Source organism: Bacillus rossius, chromosome 5 (assembly GCF_032445375.1).
Source record: "Bacillus rossius redtenbacheri isolate Brsri chromosome 5, Brsri_v3, whole genome shotgun sequence".
In the NCBI taxonomy this organism is placed as follows: Eukaryota; Metazoa; Arthropoda; class Insecta; order Phasmatodea; family Bacillidae; genus Bacillus; species Bacillus rossius.
The window spans coordinates 15,758,892-15,780,724 of NC_086333.1; the positions used below are offsets into that span (position 1 = coordinate 15,758,892).

At 34.8% G+C, this 21,833-nt stretch overlaps 1 protein-coding gene across 5 annotated transcripts in view; it reads right to left on the reverse strand.

Annotated features, from left to right (window-relative positions):
- LOC134531609 (sodium-dependent nutrient amino acid transporter 1-like) overlaps positions 1-21,833 on the reverse strand; it is a 357,424-nt gene that overhangs the window by 268,212 nt on the left and 67,379 nt on the right. For 2 of the 5 annotated variants that reach the window (XM_063367359.1, XM_063367355.1), the window contains exons 1-2: positions 9,736-9,864; positions 5,615-5,733 (exon numbers count right to left, since the gene is read on the reverse strand). In XM_063367359.1, the coding sequence (XP_063223429.1) occupies positions 5,615-5,647 (33 nt within the window). In that variant the 5' untranslated portion in view covers positions 5,648-5,733; positions 9,736-9,864. Of the gene's footprint in view, positions 1-5,614; positions 5,734-9,735; positions 9,865-20,293; positions 20,370-21,833 lie in introns of those variants that run through there. The other 3 variants (XM_063367357.1, XM_063367354.1, XM_063367356.1) reach the window with 2 other exon arrangements.

A 21,833-nucleotide genomic window follows, 5' to 3' on the forward strand; every position in this document is an offset into this window, starting at 1 on the left:
TGAGTCAATACCTCTTGCATGACTACGCCAAGAGAGCTTTCAAAGAGCTGATGTTCCCCCTAGGAAGGTATAGATCCTACATTATAGATTCCCCCTTATTTATTTTCTATTAATTTTATATACATATATAAGAACCACCCGCGCCACTGTATTTGCCACTTTCCTCGCCGACTAACCTTCCTAAATAATTCTTTGTTGAATAGTCTGTTACTCAAATTTAAGGATTAAATAATAATCCTGGAAAACATGACAACATCTTAACAAAAGATAAAAAAAATAATAATATAGAAGAATGTGAAGCTGCCAAGACAAAAAATTAGGAAACGTCATGATAAAAATAATGGAAATGATCTTACTCATGTTAATGATTCTGATATCTAAGATGATGATGATAGTGACTTTGATATCGGCGATAAAACAGCAGACTGTAGAGAATATTTTTAATATTTATACATTAAAGGCATAAAGAAGATGAAAGTAACCACAGAAGAGCCATATTACACATCGAGGGACGATCTAAATGGATTATTTGACATTTTATTGCTTCTCTCCGTGCAGAAGAATATTTGTACAGATGAGATATTCTCCATGCTTTTTAGACCTTAGAGAAGCGAGATTCATGAAATAAAAACTTAAAAATTATTTTTAATCTGATTTAAACTTATTTAAAAATAAAATAAAATAAGAAAATAAATATATTTTTTTATTTAACAATATCCTTACATCCATACACAATAGTTTTTGGTGACTAAAACATCCATACTGAATATTAGAAATTAGCACACCTGGTTCACCGAGTTAACATAAGTATTTTATAATTCAAACACGATGTTGTAAAATGTCAGTGTTCGAAAGAAGAAGATGGAGCCAGATCCTAACGTGTTATGTTAATTGTATCCTCTCAATCATATCCTACCGTATCCTGCGATCGTATCCTACCGATTATATCCTATTATGAGGATCGTATTTTACCATATCCTGTTAAAGTATTTTGCCGATCGTACCGTACTGGTGGAATTGTATCCTACTGATGAGATCACGTCCTACTGATTTGATCATATCCTACCATATCCTGTGATCATATACTGCCAATCGTATCCTACCGATCGTACCCTACCGATCATACCCTACTAATGGTATCGTACCCTACTGATGGAACGAATCCTGTGATCGTATCTTACAGTCCATATCCTAGTTATGGGATCGTATCCCATGGTACCTATCCTGCGATCGTATCCTCCTGGTCGTATCCTACTGGTGGGATCGTATACTAATGATGGTATCTTATACTTCTGGTGGGATCATATTCCATTATATCCTCCTATTGTATTCTACTGATTGTGTCATATTGATGGGTTCAATTCCTACTAAATTCTGTAATCGTATCCTACCGAGTTGAATGTTCGTCCAAATATGCGTCTTAGTTATTAAACGTGCATAGTAAAGGCAGTAGTCAGGACTGATTATTTATTGGTTCAAAATATCTTGTGGTACTGTAGCAAGCATAAAACATACTTCAGGGATTCTTGGTCCTATAGTAAGTGGAAAACCTTCTTAGTTGGTATATTTGCTTGTAATATATTGTATCCATACTGTAGTTCTGATAGTTCGGAGCCTCTTTTTCTTGTGTGCTTGATTATGCCATACCTATTTGTTTGAAAGTTATGACAAGTATCGACGAAGAATGCATTGTTGATCGGAAACACTGGTCTACATCGCTGACAATGTTCATGGGTTGTTTGAAATGAATGTAAATATCGAAAACGACGATGGCCTCGTGGTTAGGAGATGCTTGGCCTGTACGCCTCACATTGTCTTCTATGGAAATTACCACAGTGACTTTGAAGCTGGTGACTCAATCAAAGTCTGTGCTGAAGCACCCAAAGCATGCAAGATCGAAGACTTTGATGGTGTACTGAGACCAAAACGATGGAAACGTTGTAATAAAATAAATTATTCTGATAAAGCTTACGATTATTACGAAGACAAAAGTGATATTAAAAGTATTTATAATTTACATTCATGGAAGATGTCAGCAGAAGAGATTAATTTCCAAATCACGGGAAGATCCTAACATATTTGTTTACAAGTTAAGACTTCTACATGCTTCGCTTTGTGCAGGAAAATAATTGCACATAAAAGAAAGTAGCCTTTATATTCAAAGAACCGAAGGAAGCTGAAAACATACTATAATGTGTTTTTTTACCTGCATTTGTATAAATTATTTATTGAAAATTTTAAAAGTGATTGTTGTTATTTCACTAATTATGATTTCCAGGCCTTACTTCACGCTACTGCATGTTCAATTGTCTACATTACATGTCCATTGCATGTCCTGTGTGTGTGTGAGTATTGTGGGTCCATGTGTGTACCGTGTGTTCATGTTTTTACTGTGTGTTTATTGTGTATGTGTGTGTACTATGTGTTCATTCCGTTTCTACGGTGTGTACATTCCGTGTACTGTGTGTACTGTCTGAATTGTATGTACTGTCTGTTCTGTATGTTCAGTGTAAACTGTGTGTACTGTGTGTGTAGTGTGTCTAGTGTGTGTAGTGGGTCCAGTGTGTGTACTGTGTGTCCAGTGTCTTCTTTTCTTTTGTTCAATGTGTGTCGTTTCATTTAATGCGCGTATTCAAATCTGTAGTACCTCGTTAGCAGCTCTGAATATTTACTAGTCCAAAACCTCTTTTTTTATTTCATTGATTTTTGGTCCTCGTGTAAGATTAAAACATGAAATAATGGTCAAAATGCTTGTGATTGATTTTATCGATACTTAAGGTTTGACAGTTCGAAGACTTTGTCTTTACTGTTTGATATATGTTATTAGCTATCGACGAAAATGGGCATACGGTTCGGAAAGTTTGCTCTATACAATTGGCATTGATCATGTATTGATCTCGAGGTCCGAAGACGCTTGGCCTATATGTATACAAATTTACATGAACTGGTCGGAATATATTCTAAGTATCGAAAAATTAGACTTCCATGTTAGGCATAGCGACAAAGAATTCAATTCGTTGGACAGTTATATTGTTGAGAGTTGTTTTTCTTAGAATGAATGGTTAATAAACTCCATATAAAATGATGGGAAACAGAATATAATATTTATTTTAAGCTTTTTGTAACCTTATCACTGGCCGATAATTAAACCAAAGATGTAAATCTATCACGCCAATCATTTTTTTAATAAGTGAATTTTTTGATGAATTGTGTAATTTTTTTCGAATTTCTAGGTCAAAAAAAAAACAAATTTCTAAAATGGCAGACATAATGATTTATTGAAGGCTGGTAGACTAGGGACCTATGCTGCTTTTATGATTTTGAACATGATTTATTAAATAAGAATTTTTACATAAAATTAAAATATTTGCTTTGGTCAAGGATCGAAGCAAGGACAGGAATCCATCAATTCAATCAGTAGATTAATAAGTAATTTTGTCGATGATATTTGGAATTTTCCCCGAATTCCTAGTTCAACAAATACAAATTTCCAAGATAATGGTTATAGCGGCTTATAGGAGGCTGATATATGAGGAACTTAAGCCTCTTTCAGGACTTTTCACCATATTTTATTGAAATTATTTTTTACATAAAATTAATTTTTTTGCATCACTTATGGATCTAACTAAGGACATGAATCGATATAATCAATCAGTTAATTGAATGCAGATTATTTTAATGAATTTTGGAATTTTTCCCGAATTTATAGATAAATAAAAACAGATTTCCAAGATGGCTTTCAAATTTCAAGATGGCGGGTACCAAAGTAATTACAAATTATTACTGCACTCTGGTGGGTTAAAAATTAAACTAGCTTGATGGTAGCGCACTCTAGCAGACGAGAACAAGTTGATGGCCTTCAGCAGACGAAAACAAGATGGCGCATGTGAAGTCATACTAGCTGGCGATATATATATATATATATATATATATATTGGTCTTAGTGGTGGGAGGTCAGTCTTCCAGTGGCTTCTGTGGAGGAAGATGTGTCGTCTTGTTTTTATTTTTGCCCTCGCCAGGTTCCAACTATGAACGTAAGTGCGTTTCTTAGTTAAAATTTTATGAAGAATTGATAAATAATATTTTTTTATGAATTTTAAAATTTTTCACGACGTTCTAGCATGAACATTACGGATTTTTTTGGATGGCGACCGTAACAAATAGGCAATATTAGGAAGTGGGGCATTCGATTCAAATGGCGGATTTCAAAATAGTGGAAAATTTCAGAAATAAAATTGCGGATACCAGATGGTGGATCCAAAATGGCCGCCGGTGTCAAGGTCAAGGTCGTCCAAGATGGCCACCGTGACATCTCAATCCAAGATGGTGGACCTGGCTCCGGCTCCTCAAGCCGAAGCCACAGCCAGAAAATACTTTTCTATACTACTTCGAATACCTATGTCCTGAATGGTAGGTATGATTAATTCGAGTAACATATTTATTTAGTGTTACAGTAGTCTTTTAAATAATTTTTCGTAGTGTGACTGAATGATAATAATAATAATAATAATAATAATAAAATTGACGTATGGTAATGGGAAGAATAATAATTAATTAATTTAAACATTAAGTAATCTTATAACTAACCAAGATTTGAACCAATTACGGAAACCTATTGAGTATAACAATATATTAATGAGTGATTTTTTTTGATGATTATTGGATTTTTTCCCGAATTTATAGCTCAATAATTACAGAAATTCAAGATGGCAGTCAAGATGACTGACAATATTATGGGTTCCACGACGTTCTGATTATAAATACTCCTGCATTATAGTGTGAAAAAATTAAAGTTAATGTGGCAGCAGTGATCTCTAGCAGATGAAAATAAAATGGTGGTCCAAAATGGTTGCCATAATTTTTGGCGTTATATTGGCCTTGGTAGTCGTTGTGAGAGGTCAGTTTGCCAGCAGCCTTTGTGGAGGAAGGACCCACTGTCATTTTGTTTTGGGCTTCAATAGTTTGCAACAAAGTACTTCAAGCTTCGTGACGTAAGGGCGTTTTTAAAAATATATTAAATATTTTTTTATCAATTTCAATTTTTTTTAAATATTAATTAAGGAATTTCAATACGACGGGTCAGAATTTAAAATGGCGGTTTCCAAGATGACAGAACGTTTTAGAAAACCAAATGGAGGAACATTCTAGAAAACAATATCCTCGAAGATGGTATCCGTGACGTCATCCAAAATGGCTGCCGGGGTTAAGGTCCAGGTCAAAAGTCACGATATAAACTTTACATTTGGCTTTTAGGAGTCTTAAAAAGGTTTTAGGGCATTTCAAGCTATATAAATTTTTGTGTATTATAACAGAAATTTTTCCCTCGAAAAGGGAATTTTTACCTCTAAATAGGGATTTTTTGTAGTATATTTTAGATTTTTGAATCATTCTTGAGTAGTTATGTTGAATTTTTGCCTCCAAGATGGCCGCCGTGATGTCACAAACCAAGATGGCGGACCGAGAAATCCAATCCACGCTCCAGCTCCAGCGCCGGACATACCAATATAAACTACTGTTATAGACTACGTAGATGGTCTCCGTTGCTTTTAGTCTCGTAGATGCCAGAGTCTGAAGTTCCGACTGCACACGTACACTCGTTAAAAAGAACACTTACCGCGTTTGTCTTTAATTCGAAGGAGTCCTTCATCGCTCGTGCCTTGTTGCGTTCCGGCGAGATATCTGTGTGTACAGTTGCGCCTCACCAGTGCTGTTATGGAACTTGCTGTGCTGACCCTAGGAATAAAATAAACAGCTTTCTCCTAGCTATTTTTCGTAACCAACCGTCAGAACACTCTCATGTTTTATTTAGAAAACAAATGTGTTTTATGAACAAGCATTGAGAAACGGAGCTTTTAAAGTAATTGTTGCAAGAATCAATAGTATATATTAATTCAGACTATTGTACACTGTTGAAAGAAAGGGTGGAACTACAAAATCAAATAATATGTGTTGAATATAATAGATTATCAACGTGTGTATATATATTGATACTAGATAATGCCCGGCATGCGTTGCAATGCCTCAATCAATTTGTTTTTGTAATTTTTTAAACGTATACTAAGCATCTCTCTTTATCTCTCTAATTCTCTATCTCTCTATGTATATCTCTATAACTCTCTCTATCTTTCTATTTATATCTCTATCTCTATATATCTTTCTACATATATATCTCTTTATATCTTTCTAGCGGACCCGACAGACATTGTCCTGCCCAAATGTACATATGGCGGTAAGTATTTCTACGATGGACATTTTGTATCTTCTCATTATACATACCCCTCCTCTTGGGCACGCCACTGCCGTTACCAAAAACCTTTCCCATGTTTACGCAGAAGGCAACAACAATGCAAAAGCCCATTGCCATGGAGGCTAATTATCAACAATGCTTAGTTTTTTTGCTTTTAAAGCGTGTTTCTTTAGTTTTTTCTTAACTCAGAATCGAGATAAAATATCCAATTGTGAATCTAAACCATCCTCGAATCCCCGTGAACTCACACACAAAATTTCATGAAAATCGGTCCAGCCGTCTAGGAGGAGTTCAGTGACATACACACGCACACAAGAAATATATATATATAAAGAGATATATATATATCGTACCCACAAATACGAGTGTATTATTGAATTTTTAATAAACATAAATTTATGTCTGGAACACATACACATATATGACATTAAATACACATAATTCCTTACATTTAATAATAATAATACGTATGTAATAACAATCTGTGTAAGACACACAAATGTGTTTTATTGAAATATAAAAATACTTTTCTGATACATATTATTACAGTTATTAAACATACTCGCTAGTACACATAGGTTAACGTAAGATTTTATATTATTGAGCACGGGATTTAGGTAGGACACGATGGAGTGTATATATATCAGTGGCGAGGCGTGAGGTTTACATGAGGGGAAGCAATAACTCCGTTCACACCAAAACATGATGAGGTTGGGGGGGGGGGGGTCTGGTGGCCCTCCGCCGGGAAAATATGGATTTCAAGGTACAAAATGGTGCTATTTAAGTAGTTTTCTTAACTGAACATTGACTATTCCACAGGTAGAAAAATTGACATTTTTTTTAAATACATTATTTTTGAAAAATAATGATTGACTTACATTATTCTGATAGAAAAATACCTACTCTACATTACTTATATACTAAGTGGGAGTGTAATATCATCGTACGCCCACAAATCCCCCACGCACTGCCAGCCAACAGCCCGCAGTAGATATGCGCGCGCCCCGAGAGACGACCGCCGACTGAAACGCGACATCGCCACCTGCCATGCCGAACTGTACCGGACATAGCCGAAGCAGTCGGCGGAAAAATTCCACCGTCTGCTTCGGCCATGTTCGCTCCAGTTCGGCAAGAAAGCGTTACCTTCCACACTTAGCTAGCTTTTAAGCTAGGCGACCAATGGGGCGTCAGTCATGGCGCCAATTGCAGCCATGGCTGGCCAATAAACCCCAATAAGCACATGATGCACGCGCCCTTGTCCTGCATGGTTAAAAACCCGCATGGTAGAGTGTATAGGCTTCGGCCTGAGACACACTTAGGTCCTCCCCTAACCTGGACCCTCCCCTACACACTTAGAATTAACTTAGGCTAGGAAAATAAAAAAAAATTCGTAGCTTCTACCGCGTATTTTTCCAGCCAATCCCCTCCCTGAACCTTTGTACCATGCCACCCCCCTTCCGAAAGGAAACTACTGCGGCAGCCTTCCTGCTGAAAGCGATCCTACCAGCGCTTCTAAACCTAGCAACGCTTCTAAAACAGCATGTTTTTGTGTCAACGAGTTCTTTTTTTATAGCGCACAGCGCACAGTATTGGGTCCCAAGAAGATAGTGTAAAAAATACATACACCTAACTGCACGAGCCAAAGTAAAATACTATTCTGAATAAAATATTTATTTAAAAAATACAATGTCTGGAAACTGCCTGGGCAAGCACTGCTTGCCTTGCTTGCCCTGACGAGACGCCACTGATAGATATATATATATATATATATATATATATATATATATATATATATATATATATATATATACATACATATATATATACATACACACAAAAAAGTTATGATTACGTTGAAATATTACTGATCACTCTAATATATGAAAATAGGGATAATGGATTACCAACTTTAAAGTTAATTTTAAATTGCACTCTGCTATATATCTCAGGGTATAACAGAAACTCATTCTCAAGACCACAGGCTTACACCGAGTCTTAGGAAACAGAACTATGTTTGCGAATAAAATTCTTAATGTTGCATATTTCGTCAAAATATTATGTCCTGTTAGTAGTAAATTATAAGTAGAACATAATAAACAATAGATTAGGCTGTCGGACTTATAGATTTTAAGCAAATGCAGTGGCGTCACTAAGCTTATATGTCTTCTCAGGCTTACCTCAGGTATCGGCCACTATTTTGAAGTTTTTCACTCCTACGTTTGATGTCGTTGATATAAACCTGAATTTTAACAATTAACGCTTCTGGGCCATTAGAAAAAAACGTTACACATACTGAAATGCCTAGTTGAATACACCAGAAAAGTGTTATACAGCACAGGGTAATTTTTATAGTCCAAAATGGACCCAGGCCATTATAGAAGCTTCTTACTTAAGTCACCGTTCAATAATCATTACGTAATCATAAAAATTCATTTCAACAATGTGAACATACAAAATTTCATAAACCAAAAAGAGTTTTGACAATCACAAATTTAAAATAAATATTTTTGGTATATTAAAATTATGTACAAAATTTCTAATTAAGCATATGCTAAACGTTAACACAGCTATCGTGCATGACGTAGCCATACTTAAAAATGCATATAATTGTAAAAAAAAAGGAACCAGTTCAATTTTTATGTTATAAGTTCTAGATCAACACACTTAAAACTTTATTAATTTTTAGTAAAATATGAAGAAGTGGCAGTAACGTCCTATTTACGATATCTCTGTGCGTCTACCCCACACAAATGTAGAAAAAAAAATATTTTCTAGTGGCTAGAATTATACTAACCGATTTTATAAACACTAGTTTGGCTACGCCTCTGGCACAGATGAAATAATTTTTTTGATGAATACAGTTCGTTGAGCAAACCATCAAAATCACAAAGCCAGTTTTAAGGTTTATAAACAGATGCTGATACGTTTTGTGCAGTCAAAAGCAATATGTTATGACACGAAGTTTTCACGGGTGAAAATACTTATTATTTATGAATAAATTTTTGAAATCACTAATTTTCTCGGATAATGACATAATTTCCAAGTTTCACAAATATTTGACACACCCGAAGTGATAATTCCCACTTAACCAAATTCTCACTTATTGGTTTCTACAGCAATAAGATCGCTGAAAAATAAAACTTTGTTTTAGAAAAAATGCGATATATTTTTATTTTGTAATTATTTAAATTTAGACAACATATTCTCGAATTAAAATTTTAAGGTGTTAAGTTGTTTTCCAGAGCTTGACATAGATCATAAAAGAAACGTTCTTGCATTAAGTTACTTCGAAAAATCCCTGAAAAATAAAGAAACAAAACTGTTTTTTTACTGCTTTAAAGTTAACTAAATAACTGTTTTTTTTTCGTAATTAATCATATTTGTTTGAACTAAAAAATGTTTCTTTTTGTAACTGCAAAATAATATTTTACTCGAAAATTACATTATACATATTTAATGTCCACACAATTTAATCTTCAGCCACATACCTGCTTTCCAAAGCACACCCTAGAACTCTCTACAGAGATTTTACTCGATGTGAGGTAAAATATGCAATGTAAGTGCGTTAGGGAGGCTTTAGAAAAGACGATATAACACTACACACTAACTCCGCTTGTGCACGTCATGACAAAATGTAAAAGGCTTAACACACCAAGCCACAGTAAGGACAGGAATTAATAAGTAATCCGTCACGATTAAAGATGAACTGGATCAGACAATTTTGCGTTGTAAGTTACCGAATTTAGTCAAGCTCATTTATGACAAATATCTGAGATAACAGAGATAATTCATTAACACATTGCTCTTTATAAAGTATGAATAAAAAAAGAACCAAAATAAACACGAAGATAGAGTTTTACCTTTTACAACGGTGTAACCATGATTGCGTTTGTTAAACCTGTATTCTAAAGAGAAACAGTATAAAAATTTTACCACGCGATCGCAGCTAAGTATATTTTGTTAACATTTTTAATTGTTATTACATATTTATTTTTATTGCTAACTAATTGAGGAAAAAATTGTTTATGAGATCTCCTTCATATATGATTTGTGTATGTAAACGAGTTTTTATGTGGGTGTGTGTGTGTTAGTATTTGATAGTGTGTGTGTTGTGTGTTGTGTGGTTGTGTGTATGTGTGTTTTGGGTGTTGTGTGTTTTTTGTGCATTTTGTGTGTTTTGTGTTTTAGGTGAATGTATTTTTGTGTTTTGTGTGTGTTATTGTGTGCTTTTTGTGTCTTCTGTGTGTGATTTAGTGTGTGTTCTTGTGTGTTTTGTGTGCTCGCTTTTGGTGTGTTTTGTGTGTGCTTTATGTGTGTTTTGTGTTGTTTTTGTGAGATTGTGATTTTAGTGTTTGTGATTTTTGTTTGCTTTTATGTGTTTTGGGTGTGTGCTTTTTGTGTGCGTGTGTGTTTTTGTGTGTGAGCTTTTTGTGTGCTAGTATTTGTTTTGAGTGTTGTTTTTTGTGTGTCTTTTGTTTAGTGTTTTTGTGTGTTTTGTGTGCTTTTTGTCTGTGTTGTGTTTGTTTTGTGTGTTGGGTGTGTTGTGTTTGTTTTGTGTGTTGGGTGTGTGTGGTTGTGTGTGTTGGGTGTGTGTGGGTGTGTGCGTTAGGTGTGTGTGCTTGTGTGTGTTAGTGTATATATGTAAAACCTCTAGCTAATTAACCGCGGCTTCGCTGGTAGAAACTTGAGGATATTGCTGATTGTAAAAAATTTCGAATAGCTAATTCCAAAAGTTTAAATGAAATAAATTACAATAATATCTTATATATAAAAAACTTAATTTATAACAAAACTGTGTTAAATTGATATTTTTAATGATTTTAATGCGTAGCATTTTTTAATTATAATATAGATTAAGTATACCGATTCTACGAAATCACACCTCTTTTTAGTTTTATAAAGTACTTTTTTTAAATAACATTTTGAAATTTCCACAATTTAATTTTTATTCATATTATGTAATCTTTTATTCTTTTATTTAATATAATTTGGAAGTCTGCACAAAATAATTACAATCAAATTTCTCCCTGTTTTACTTCATTACAGATACCTACATTATTTTAAGATTTTTTAAATACTCGAATCTTTGTACACGTAATAAAACGCTTCATTTGTGTTAGTATATTAGTAATTATGCTTATTATTACCCCAACTTTCACCCTACCACTTTATTAGATTCATTGATATGATTTTTTTTAATAAAACCAAACCCTTTGCCTTTTCACCCTCTTTGCGGTATAATAAAAACAAAATGGTAAAAAAAGCTAAGAAATTAATTATTTAGGGATTTTGCTCAGTTTCTTGTTGCCTGCTATATTTGGATCGGAGATATTATCTACTTTTATAAATCCAAATTAACCCCTACTCACACTATATGTTGAAAAAGTTTTTAAACAAAGAAACGCAACTCATCGTAAAGTTATTCTTGCTCAGTTTATTATCGCCAATTAGATTTGCTTGGAGATATGAGTAGTGTAGAAAAGTACTTTCTGGCTCAGGTATCAGGTTGTAGTGCCTGGTGCCGGTACGTCATCTTGGATTATGACGTCACGGTGACCGTCTTGGATGACCTTAATATTAAACTTTGAAATTGACCTTAACCTTGAAAATTCCGCCAAAATTTCCCGTTTAAAAAAAATGTATCAAAAATTTCAAAAATTTGAAAAAATAAAATTTTTCTCTATTTCGAGGGAATAATTCCAATTATGAGGGAAAATTTCCAGTTTTAGTTCTCAAAATATCAACAGGTTTAAAAGTCCGCAAAGAAGCTTAAAGTCCGCATCTATACAAGTCTCGCTAAGCATCCTAGGTTATAACTTTGACAATTAGGATGAAATTCTGCCATTTTTAATTATAACATCACCATTGCAATCTTCGTTATGCTAGAAAATAAAGAAAAATTTAAAAAATTTTAAAAATTTCAATAAAAACATTCCACCATCTTGGATAAAGACGTACCGACCACCATCAAGAAAATTCATTAATATTAACGGAAAAAATGTGAAAATATTTAAATAATTAAATTAAACAATTTTTATAAAATTTCAATTAAAAAATGCACTTACAACATGAAGTCTTCGGTTAGAACCCAGCGAGAGCAAAACCATTGTGAAGGATCTTTCCTCCACGGAAGCCACCAGCAGACTGACATCCCACCACTAATGCAATGTATATATATATATATATATATATATATATATATATATATATATATATAGCGCCAGTTAGTATGACGTCACGTCCACCATCTTGGTTTCGTCTACTGGAGACCACCATTATGTTTTCGTCTGCTAAAGGGCGCTACCTACATGTTATTTAAATTTTTATCCATTAGAGTGCAGTCATAATGTATTGCCAGGATGCACACCATCTTAACAATTGGTCATTATCTTGTAAATCTTTAGTTATTTAGCGAAACATCCGGGAAAACTCCTTTATTCCATTTAAATATTCTGCAATCAATATACTGAATGATTTCATCAGTTTGAGCCGAAAATCAGTAATTTCTTGGCTCAATTTTTCAACTTTTATTTATTAAAATATTTTTGCTTTCCCATAAGCTAGAGGACCTCATCAAAATTTATTTTCTCAGCTATACCACCCAGGGCTATACATATTAAAACTTTACTAGTGGGTCTAAGAGAGTCTCAACGTCTCAGCAGAGACATGCGGATGCTTACACGCAGAGTAGGCTAGCCGAGTCAATTTTTATCTCGCCTGAATGAAGGAACAGGTATGATAACTCTCCCTGCCTGACGTGCCTTCCACCTTGTTTCTCATGCAGGGGTACCTGTCTTGTCAGGCGAGCGTAGCTCGCTTTCCCAGGCTCGAGGACCTGGTGAGCCAAGCGGATGTGCTGGTCTCGGCATAAAACAAGCACTACCCCGCCACCCCTGGCCCTCTAAGGGTTTCTGTTATGCTTCCAGGAACCATGACCGAGGCACGGACCATGCCCTTTCCCTCGTCAACCCCTCCTCTCCTTTAGGAACAAGCCACGCCTATGCTTGCGCTCCACGCACGAGGCTTGTGCGCGATCTCTCGAGCACAACCGAAACTAAGCATGCTAATGTCAGTTTCTCCCGCCAGTGAGCACCACCTTCCAATCCCCCTTTCCAATCCCATTCCGCAACACCACCACTCGGTGCGCTATCTCATGGCACCCGTGCCAACTAAAGATGGCGCTGCCATAGAGAGAGTTTTAGATTTTTTCTTGTGGCATTATGACACCCACAAGCCCTGACCAATCCCAAGGTACTTTTCCTCCCATGGCCCGCTTAGCTCCGCCCACTCTGTTTCTCTCTTCCCCCTCCCGACTTTTCGGTTTCGAGCCCATGCAGGACCTAAGGGACTCTCTCAAGTAGAGAGAGTCGTCAATCTACTGTGGTACAGGGAGCATCCTACATCTACCGCGCTACTTCTACCGCGACCGCGTCTCTCCTCCTGAGAAGTCGGACATCAAAGATTATAGGATGTAGTCGCGACGACCAGGGGGAAACACCCTTACAATTTTAAATTTTAGACTACATCATATTAGTGTTAGTGTTTTTCTGGTGAATTAAGTGCGTGCAACCGCGCTAGTGGTCGTCTACCATCACATGGATAGATAGAACCACCGACCTACCCCACAATTTGTGGGGTTTTTCATTCCCAGTGATGGGTAGACAACCACATCTACCCGCAATGAGTTCCTGATTTCGGCCATCTAAATTCCCCGCATCGTGCCGTCAACTTTAGTCCGCTATCCGCCCCGTCACGCCTCGCCGTTCGGATGTCAGCTCTTCGCATGCAGCTAAGTCTATGTTTGGAAGACACAATGTAAGAAATCTTAAAGTTTTAAATTCTCTACGAACAATTTGCGAACTATTCAACTACCATTTAAAGAAAAAGGTATAAAATTTAGTAATGAAAAGTACTTGTCAGTCCAAAATAATGGAAAGTTGTTTATTTTTGATTTTATTGCTCTCAAACCTTGTTTGTGCAACTTGCTTTAAAATATGTATATGTAATCTGTAAAGTAATCATCAATTATCCGCGGCCGGCCTGCGTGTAGTAAAATTCAATTCAATTATATTTTAATGTACTAAATTGTGAGTTTACTGAAGCTGTGAATTTTCATAAAAATATTTATTAAGTCATCAAAGTGGTGACCAAAAGTATTAACTATCACACTATGATAAATCTCGTTTGTCCAAAATAAAATAAGTTAATCGTTAAAATAATCCAGAAGTAACCAGATTTCAGTGTTTTATTTATATTTTTATATATTACGATCCACCTTAACACCCACCAGCCTTTTGGGGTGTTAACACCTAAATTATTTGTTGGTATATTACCTGTGTTCCGCCTCTGTTCACTGTTCATATGTCTTCTTGATGTATGCCATTGCCCGTACGTTTCTAGTATTTTTGTTTTGAAGTATCTACTAAGTCTGCAGGAACACAGGTTTATTACAAGTTCCTGTCCTTGGGTCAATAATTGATCAATACAAAAAAATAATTTAAAAAAATATGAAATAAAAGCAACTTAGGTTCCTAGTCTAGTAGTCTCCACTAAGCCGATGATCACATATTGGTTGCCATTTAGGTTTTTTTTTAATTATTAGCTAGAAATTCAGAACAAATTCCACAAATCATTGAAAAATTCACTCATTAATATACTAATTTATTCGATCTATATACTTCCCCGGTTCGATCGCTCATCAGTTCAAAAAATACAAATTTAATTAATGGTACCATAAAAGTGACAGGTTCAAGAAATAAAACAAAAACTACAAACAAAAATCTAATAATCATTTACATTTGCATTGGCTTGAACTGTCCCACAAAAAAACCCTATGAAATCCACAATAATACACACAGACATATAAAATTAATTACATAATCCTCACAGACTTATCAAAGTGTATAAAGAATCATTAGAGACTCCTCGTAGATTTATTATAGACTCTACAAACTTCATAGACTAAACAGACTTCGCAGGTGCCACAGAGACCATAGAATTGTCAAACACATTACAGAACTCTCAAAATCATCACAGAATCGTCACTGAATTGTCACAGACGCCTTGAAATATCCCACCAAAAAATCCTTAACTTAAGTTACTTCACTTAAACTATTATACTTAAATAGCAATGAATTTACCTGCAATTTTTATGACTATAACTAACATATTAAATATCGCGCTAACATGTGTAACCACGCCTACAATATGAGGAGGGAACCAAAATTACCTGGAATAGTAAGTTTGCGCATCCTGTACTTGTAGGGACAATTGTTTCCGCCACTACGGAGCTGTTGTGGGATCTCTCCTGAGCCAGTATGCCAAGAAGCTCACCCGAAAACGATGAGAATGGTTTCTTTGGCAGTTCAGTGTGTGTGTGTTTCTTTAGCACACTCATTACAAGGAAAAATGACTGATTCTCCGAACAGCTTGCGGCTGTGAAATTTCCTCTGCGTTCTTGCACAGTAAAAAACATTTTAAAAAACCCAAGAAATTTTTCCTTGTGCCACAACAGCTCCCAAGCGTTATTTTTCAGTTCCCTCTCGTATAACGTTTATATGCAGTCAGATAGTCACTTTACATTACCTAAATAAAATTACATAGAGAAGGTCTATATCACTTAAATTTGAGAACTCACATTAAGTAATGATACTGACTTAAACTTCATACATCGCTAAACGTAATGTGTTTATGACACTCGTGTATTATAGTACTTAATCAGTGGCCAATACATGTTATAATTTTGGGGGTGGGGCCAATATGACTAAGCTTACCGTTAGTTGCGCCTGTAATTTTATCATTCAATGATTAAGGATGGTTTTCAGGGGGTTTTAAGCAAAGTTTTGTGACTAAACAATTAAGTTTTCAGGTAATTTTTATAACTGAACTGAACTAATTCTTTGTTATATGATAGAGCGATGTTTTATAACACGCACGTATTAAAAATTTAATTGTATTCGCGTTAATATTATTTACATGACTCCCCTTACATTTTTACTTACTTAATGTTTTAACTTTTTTAATAATGATTTTTTTTTTGTTGCTCTGCTCCCAACAACCCAATAATGTAAATTTTGTACAATATAAAAGAATGTTGGTTTATTATTTTTGAGCTAATAATACGGTGTCATAAAGTTAATACATTAAAAAATGAAGTTTGCTTTTTTTTTGTAAAGTTTAAAAAACGTAGTCCAGATTTCTTGGTACACTCGCAAACTTGTCAAGAACTTCTTCCTCGCTTATTTTAATGTCTCTATGAATCAAACGCAATGCTAGTTCATTAAGGCTACTTCCCGATGTAGTATTTATTAAGTTAGTCTTCAATCTTCTTAAACTGGAGAAGCTTCTTTGCACGGTTACAACAGAAACCGACATAACTGTGAGTAGTATCAAGAGAATATAAATGTTAGCGGAAAAAAATTGGCACAAATTTTTAGTAAACTAATGGCTGTTTTTGGGAAGATTATCAGATTTTTCCAGACTTCACTTTTATCTCCACAATATAAACTCACTTTTGATGACCTCTTTATGTGAAAAATCTTCGTAGAAATTGAAAGTAGCTACCAATGAACCGAAATCCTTTTGGTACAAAATTCTTGAAGTAATGTGTTTAAAGGATGCAACTGTTTCCTTGTAAGAGTCAAAGCGTTCCTTCAGTGAATTACAAAAATCATCAAGTTAAGGTACATAAACATCTCTTCGATAGTATTCTTCTTCAGTTCTGTAAGAGACTTTGTTGCGGGCTGTTTGAAGGCGAAAAACTCTTAAAATCTTTTCATTAAGGTCTAATTTTGCATCGAATTCCATTACTTGAACATACATGATTTTAAAGTTGTGAGCATTTACCAATTGTTTTGACAGCAGAGCTAAGACACTTGTACATCTTCTATGGCTTCAGAATTATCTATATATTTTTTTCAGATAAGTTATGTGTACAAAACTCAAAACTTAAAGGTTGACAAGAAATTGTAATTGACTGATAGAACTACTTAAAGCGTGTGCATTAGATGCTGAGTCACTAGATTCTTCTTCTATTTTCAAAAGAGAAAAAAGGATTGGTTCTAAAATATCTTAAGTAAAAGCACCGAGTCGTGCCTTTCCACCTACCGTGCTACACACAGTGAAATAAGTTACTTTATTCTGTTCAGGACAGCAGTCAGATATCGTTGATTTCAGTATTTCAGTTATTTTGGCTGACATATGGAATAATCCGCAAACTTCTTTGAAAACGCCCATACAATTTCTTATAGAAGGAATGTTACTCTCATCCGCCAAACACAAGAACGTTGTGCATACAAGGGTTGTGTTAGTTTTTCTTTGATAGAAGCTTGTACCTTCTGAATTGCCCTCTCATCGTGGCAGGACCACCTTACCCTTGACCTCATATTGTCTTTAAGTCAAGCCATCAACTTGACAAGGTCTCTAGCACACTTAAAATACTGAAACAACAGTCAAATCAATTTCAGGTATGTGATAACCTGTCGTGGCCCCAACTCCACACCCGATCACTGCAAACAACTCGACCACTGATGCCTCAGTAGTTTCAGTGACTCAGGCTCTCTCAACGTTGTGCACCGACCCAACAGTTAAAATCAAGCTCTGGTCGCTAGGGCCACCGCAAATAACAGCGAAAATTAATGTACAGAAAACTGAAACAGTGTTACTACAACACATTAAAAAAATTAATTAAATATACTTAGATGTTATATATTTAAATTAACCTCTAATCAAAAAGTCCGTTGAACCATCAGCCGCAAAGTGATACATAATATATGCCCTTTTTTAAGACACTAATAATAAAATAATTTTAGTCATCTGGTGTAAATCTTGCAAAGCCGTCAGCACTACTCAGCCCAATAAACAAGAAAACACTAGTCAAGTCATAAACATGTTATATCCTTTATGGCTGGGGCCTGTAAACCTTAGAGGATTAATGGTAGAGGGAGAGGAGACTGTACTGATGACGTATGACGACGAGTTTTGAAGGCGAAACCGGTTTACAGGTGCTCTGTTTTTTTTGTTGCGGAGTGAGTTGAGCGAGCCGCGGAGGCCGCGCCGCGGGCGGTCACGACTATCCGCGAGGTCGGCTGCCCGCGCAGTCGCGGCCGCACTTCCGGCGTCTGCGCGCTGCGAGCACTCGCCGCACGGCCGTGTTTACGTCTTGTTTCGAATAAACCTATATCATTAAATAAATATTTTGAAGCTCAAAAAGATTTCATAACAAACCTACCTGCTTCAAATAGATCGTCTGTTACTCATGTATTAAATTTTACAAGTGGCTCTCATTTAAAGTTTTCTTATCTTATGGCTGAAATAGCCAAATAAATAAATAATTATTAGAAAAAAGTTTAGTAATAACGCATATGTGTATTGTGTTCAATATTAGATGCATGAAATTAACTTGTGTTTTTAAATTTATGAGTGGTTTTACTTAGACATACTGTTGTAATAATATCAATATTTAAAAACCATTTATTTTAAAGTGTAATTCAATATTTGGCTCAACTTATTTGTGCAACACTAATTTAATTGTCATTGAATATAGAGGCAACTACTGGAATACAATTGCAATGTACAGGTGCAACACAACGCTATTTTACGAATGGGACCATAAAAATTAACATTAATGATAAGTCATGTAAAAAAATATTACTACAATGTAATGATTAATGATTGTCATGTAAAACTTTTTGACAGGTCGTGTGCGAATAAGCTGTTGACACAAGGATTAAAATAAATACTATATCAGAACCTTCTAGCCAGAAGTAGAATTTAGTATGTCAGGAGCCATGCTTCAGGCTCTGGTAACGTGGTGCTGGCCGCCCTATTGGATTGTGATGTCACGGCGTCTATCTTGGATAAACTTGACATTTATGTTTTATATGGATCTTCGAAATTTGCAATAAAATGGCCAATTTCGACTAAAATTCTCCAAAATTGACATGAAATGCGCCAAAACAAAACAAAATTTTCTGTTTTAGAAAATATTTTCACAATAAAAATTTAAAATCTGAAAAGAAAAAAAAATTTTTGAAGGAAAACTTTCAATTAAAATTAGAAACTTCAAAAATTCTAAATTCCCTGAAGTGGTGTTTTGCCTTTAAAAGAACTGAAAGTTCTAACAGAAACGTAAAAACTTTAAAAAAATATATAAATTAGCCACTAAGCCTAAATATATATCTTGACACTAGCCGCCATATTGGATTCTAGAACATTCCACAATTTTGTATTATTACGTCACTTCGCCATCTTTGAACTCCGTCATAATATATTTTAAAAATGTTAAAAATATAACATTTGTAACAAATATTTAATTACAATTTTATTAAAAATTTTGATGACAAAATACGTCATGGACTTTGAAGTCCTCGGATCTAATCACGATGATGGAAAAAATAATTATCCTTCCCCCATTTTGTCTACTGGCAGACTGACCCCCTGCCACTTATTCCAAGGAATATATTACACCAAACCAGATGACGTCATTGCATCCATCTTGGATCCACCATTTTGATTATGTCTGCTCAATAATGCACTCTCCATTTTGGTTTTACTTTTTTACCCACTCGACAGCAGTAGATGTAATCACGACTGTGTCAAGCATCCGCTATCTTGTCTGACATTTTGGCCGCCATATTGAAAATATGTAAATATTAACCAAGAAACTCTGGAAAAATCTATAAACCATAAAAAACTTTAATTATCATATTGATTCAATCGAATCATGTACTCGGTTCGATACTTTGTTGATGTTAAAAAGGTATTTTTTGCTTAAAAAAACACATATTTGATTAAATATGAGAATTTTCCACAGAGCAGCTTAAATTAACCATTTACCAACTTTCATTAGGCCACTGACTTTGAAGAACGCCATATTTAAAACATGTAGTTATAATCCTAAAAATTATGAAAAATATAAATAACAATAATAATTTATTTCATTATATTCTTGGATCTCATCTATTACAGTACTTGTTTTGATACATTTTTTGAGTGCTTAAAGTAATAAGCTTAAAAATTATAATTTAAATTTATTATTTCTCTTACCATTCGTCTATTTTATTAATCTTGATCAATATGAACAAGGATTCCATTAAAGTAAACTAACTCACTGAAAAATTTTTACACTATATCATTATGCCTACCATGGAGGCCAAATTAGACGCCTTTTATAATTAATGGAGTGCAACTACAAACATATATACCAGGCATCTTCTTACCACGAGAACTTCTTCGTTTATACGTGGTATGCTTTTTAACCAAGTCGTTCAATGTCAAGTATATAGGTCAAGCGTCCCTGAACCTCGAGACCTTCTTTAACAATATATTACATAACTTTCAACCAGGTCATGTACAAGGTTAGGTGTGTAGGCCAAGGGCATCCAAACCACGAGGCCTTCTTCTGCAATAATTGTTATACCTTCGAACAAACCATGAACTAATTCAAGCAAACTAGACAAGAGTCTCCAAACTGCTAGTCCTACAGTACGGATATAACTTATTACATGCATATAGACCAAATAACTCGGCATGTTTGATACTTACGGTAGGTCCAACCATCCTTAATATATGTTTTATGCTTACTACAAGACCAAGAGTTGCTCAACCATGAAATATTCAGTCCTGTCTAAAGACATGACTATTTACATTCATCTAGGACACACCTTTGGACGATATTAATAAAAAGGACACATTTTGAACAAGCATTCAACAAAAATGATAAAATACGACAAACAAGGTACACATTATGTATGTTAAAAACACATTTAGGCACGAATTCTACAAAAAACACATTTAGACGCACAACCAAAAAAAAAACACACATTAATGTACACATATTTGTCAAAAAGGACACTCATTTGGACACAATCTCAATAAAATGACACATATTTTTTTATCCAGGACACACACTTTTGTACACAAATTCGTCATTTAGGACACCCATTCGGACATGTATTTGTCATTTAGGAAACACAGTTGGACCAAATTTCGTCATCTAGGAAACACATTGGACACACATTCAACAAAATAAACAACCATTTAAAAACACCATCAACAAACAGTACACACATTCGCCATTATGACAGTAGTATTTATACTGGACTCTTGTGCCTCGGTTCTGGGTGGGGAGCCACTGAGCCGATCCACCAACTGGGATTGTGACGTCACGGCGGCCATCTTGGACTCAAAATTACTCAAAATTCTTCAAAAATCACTTAAAATTTATAGAGATATTCATATTTTGAAGGACATTCCCGGTTTTAGGGAAAATATTCCGTTTCAATTCTAAAAAAATTCGAAAATTCGGAATTGGAAATGTCTCAAATTACTTTTGCCTTTGAAGAACTCAAAGTCCACAAAGAGATTTAGAGTCCGTGTCTACAAGCCTCCCTATGCCACTGAGGACATGACCGTGGCCTTTACCATAAACTTTATATATTCTTTAATTTTTAACCAAAAATATCAAAAATATTCCCAAAAATATCAAAAATATTCCCAAAAATAAAATAAAAATTACTTACTTCAAACGTTTAGTAACCAAATTCATCCCAGCCTTCGGTTTGAATCCCGGCAGGAGTAAACATGA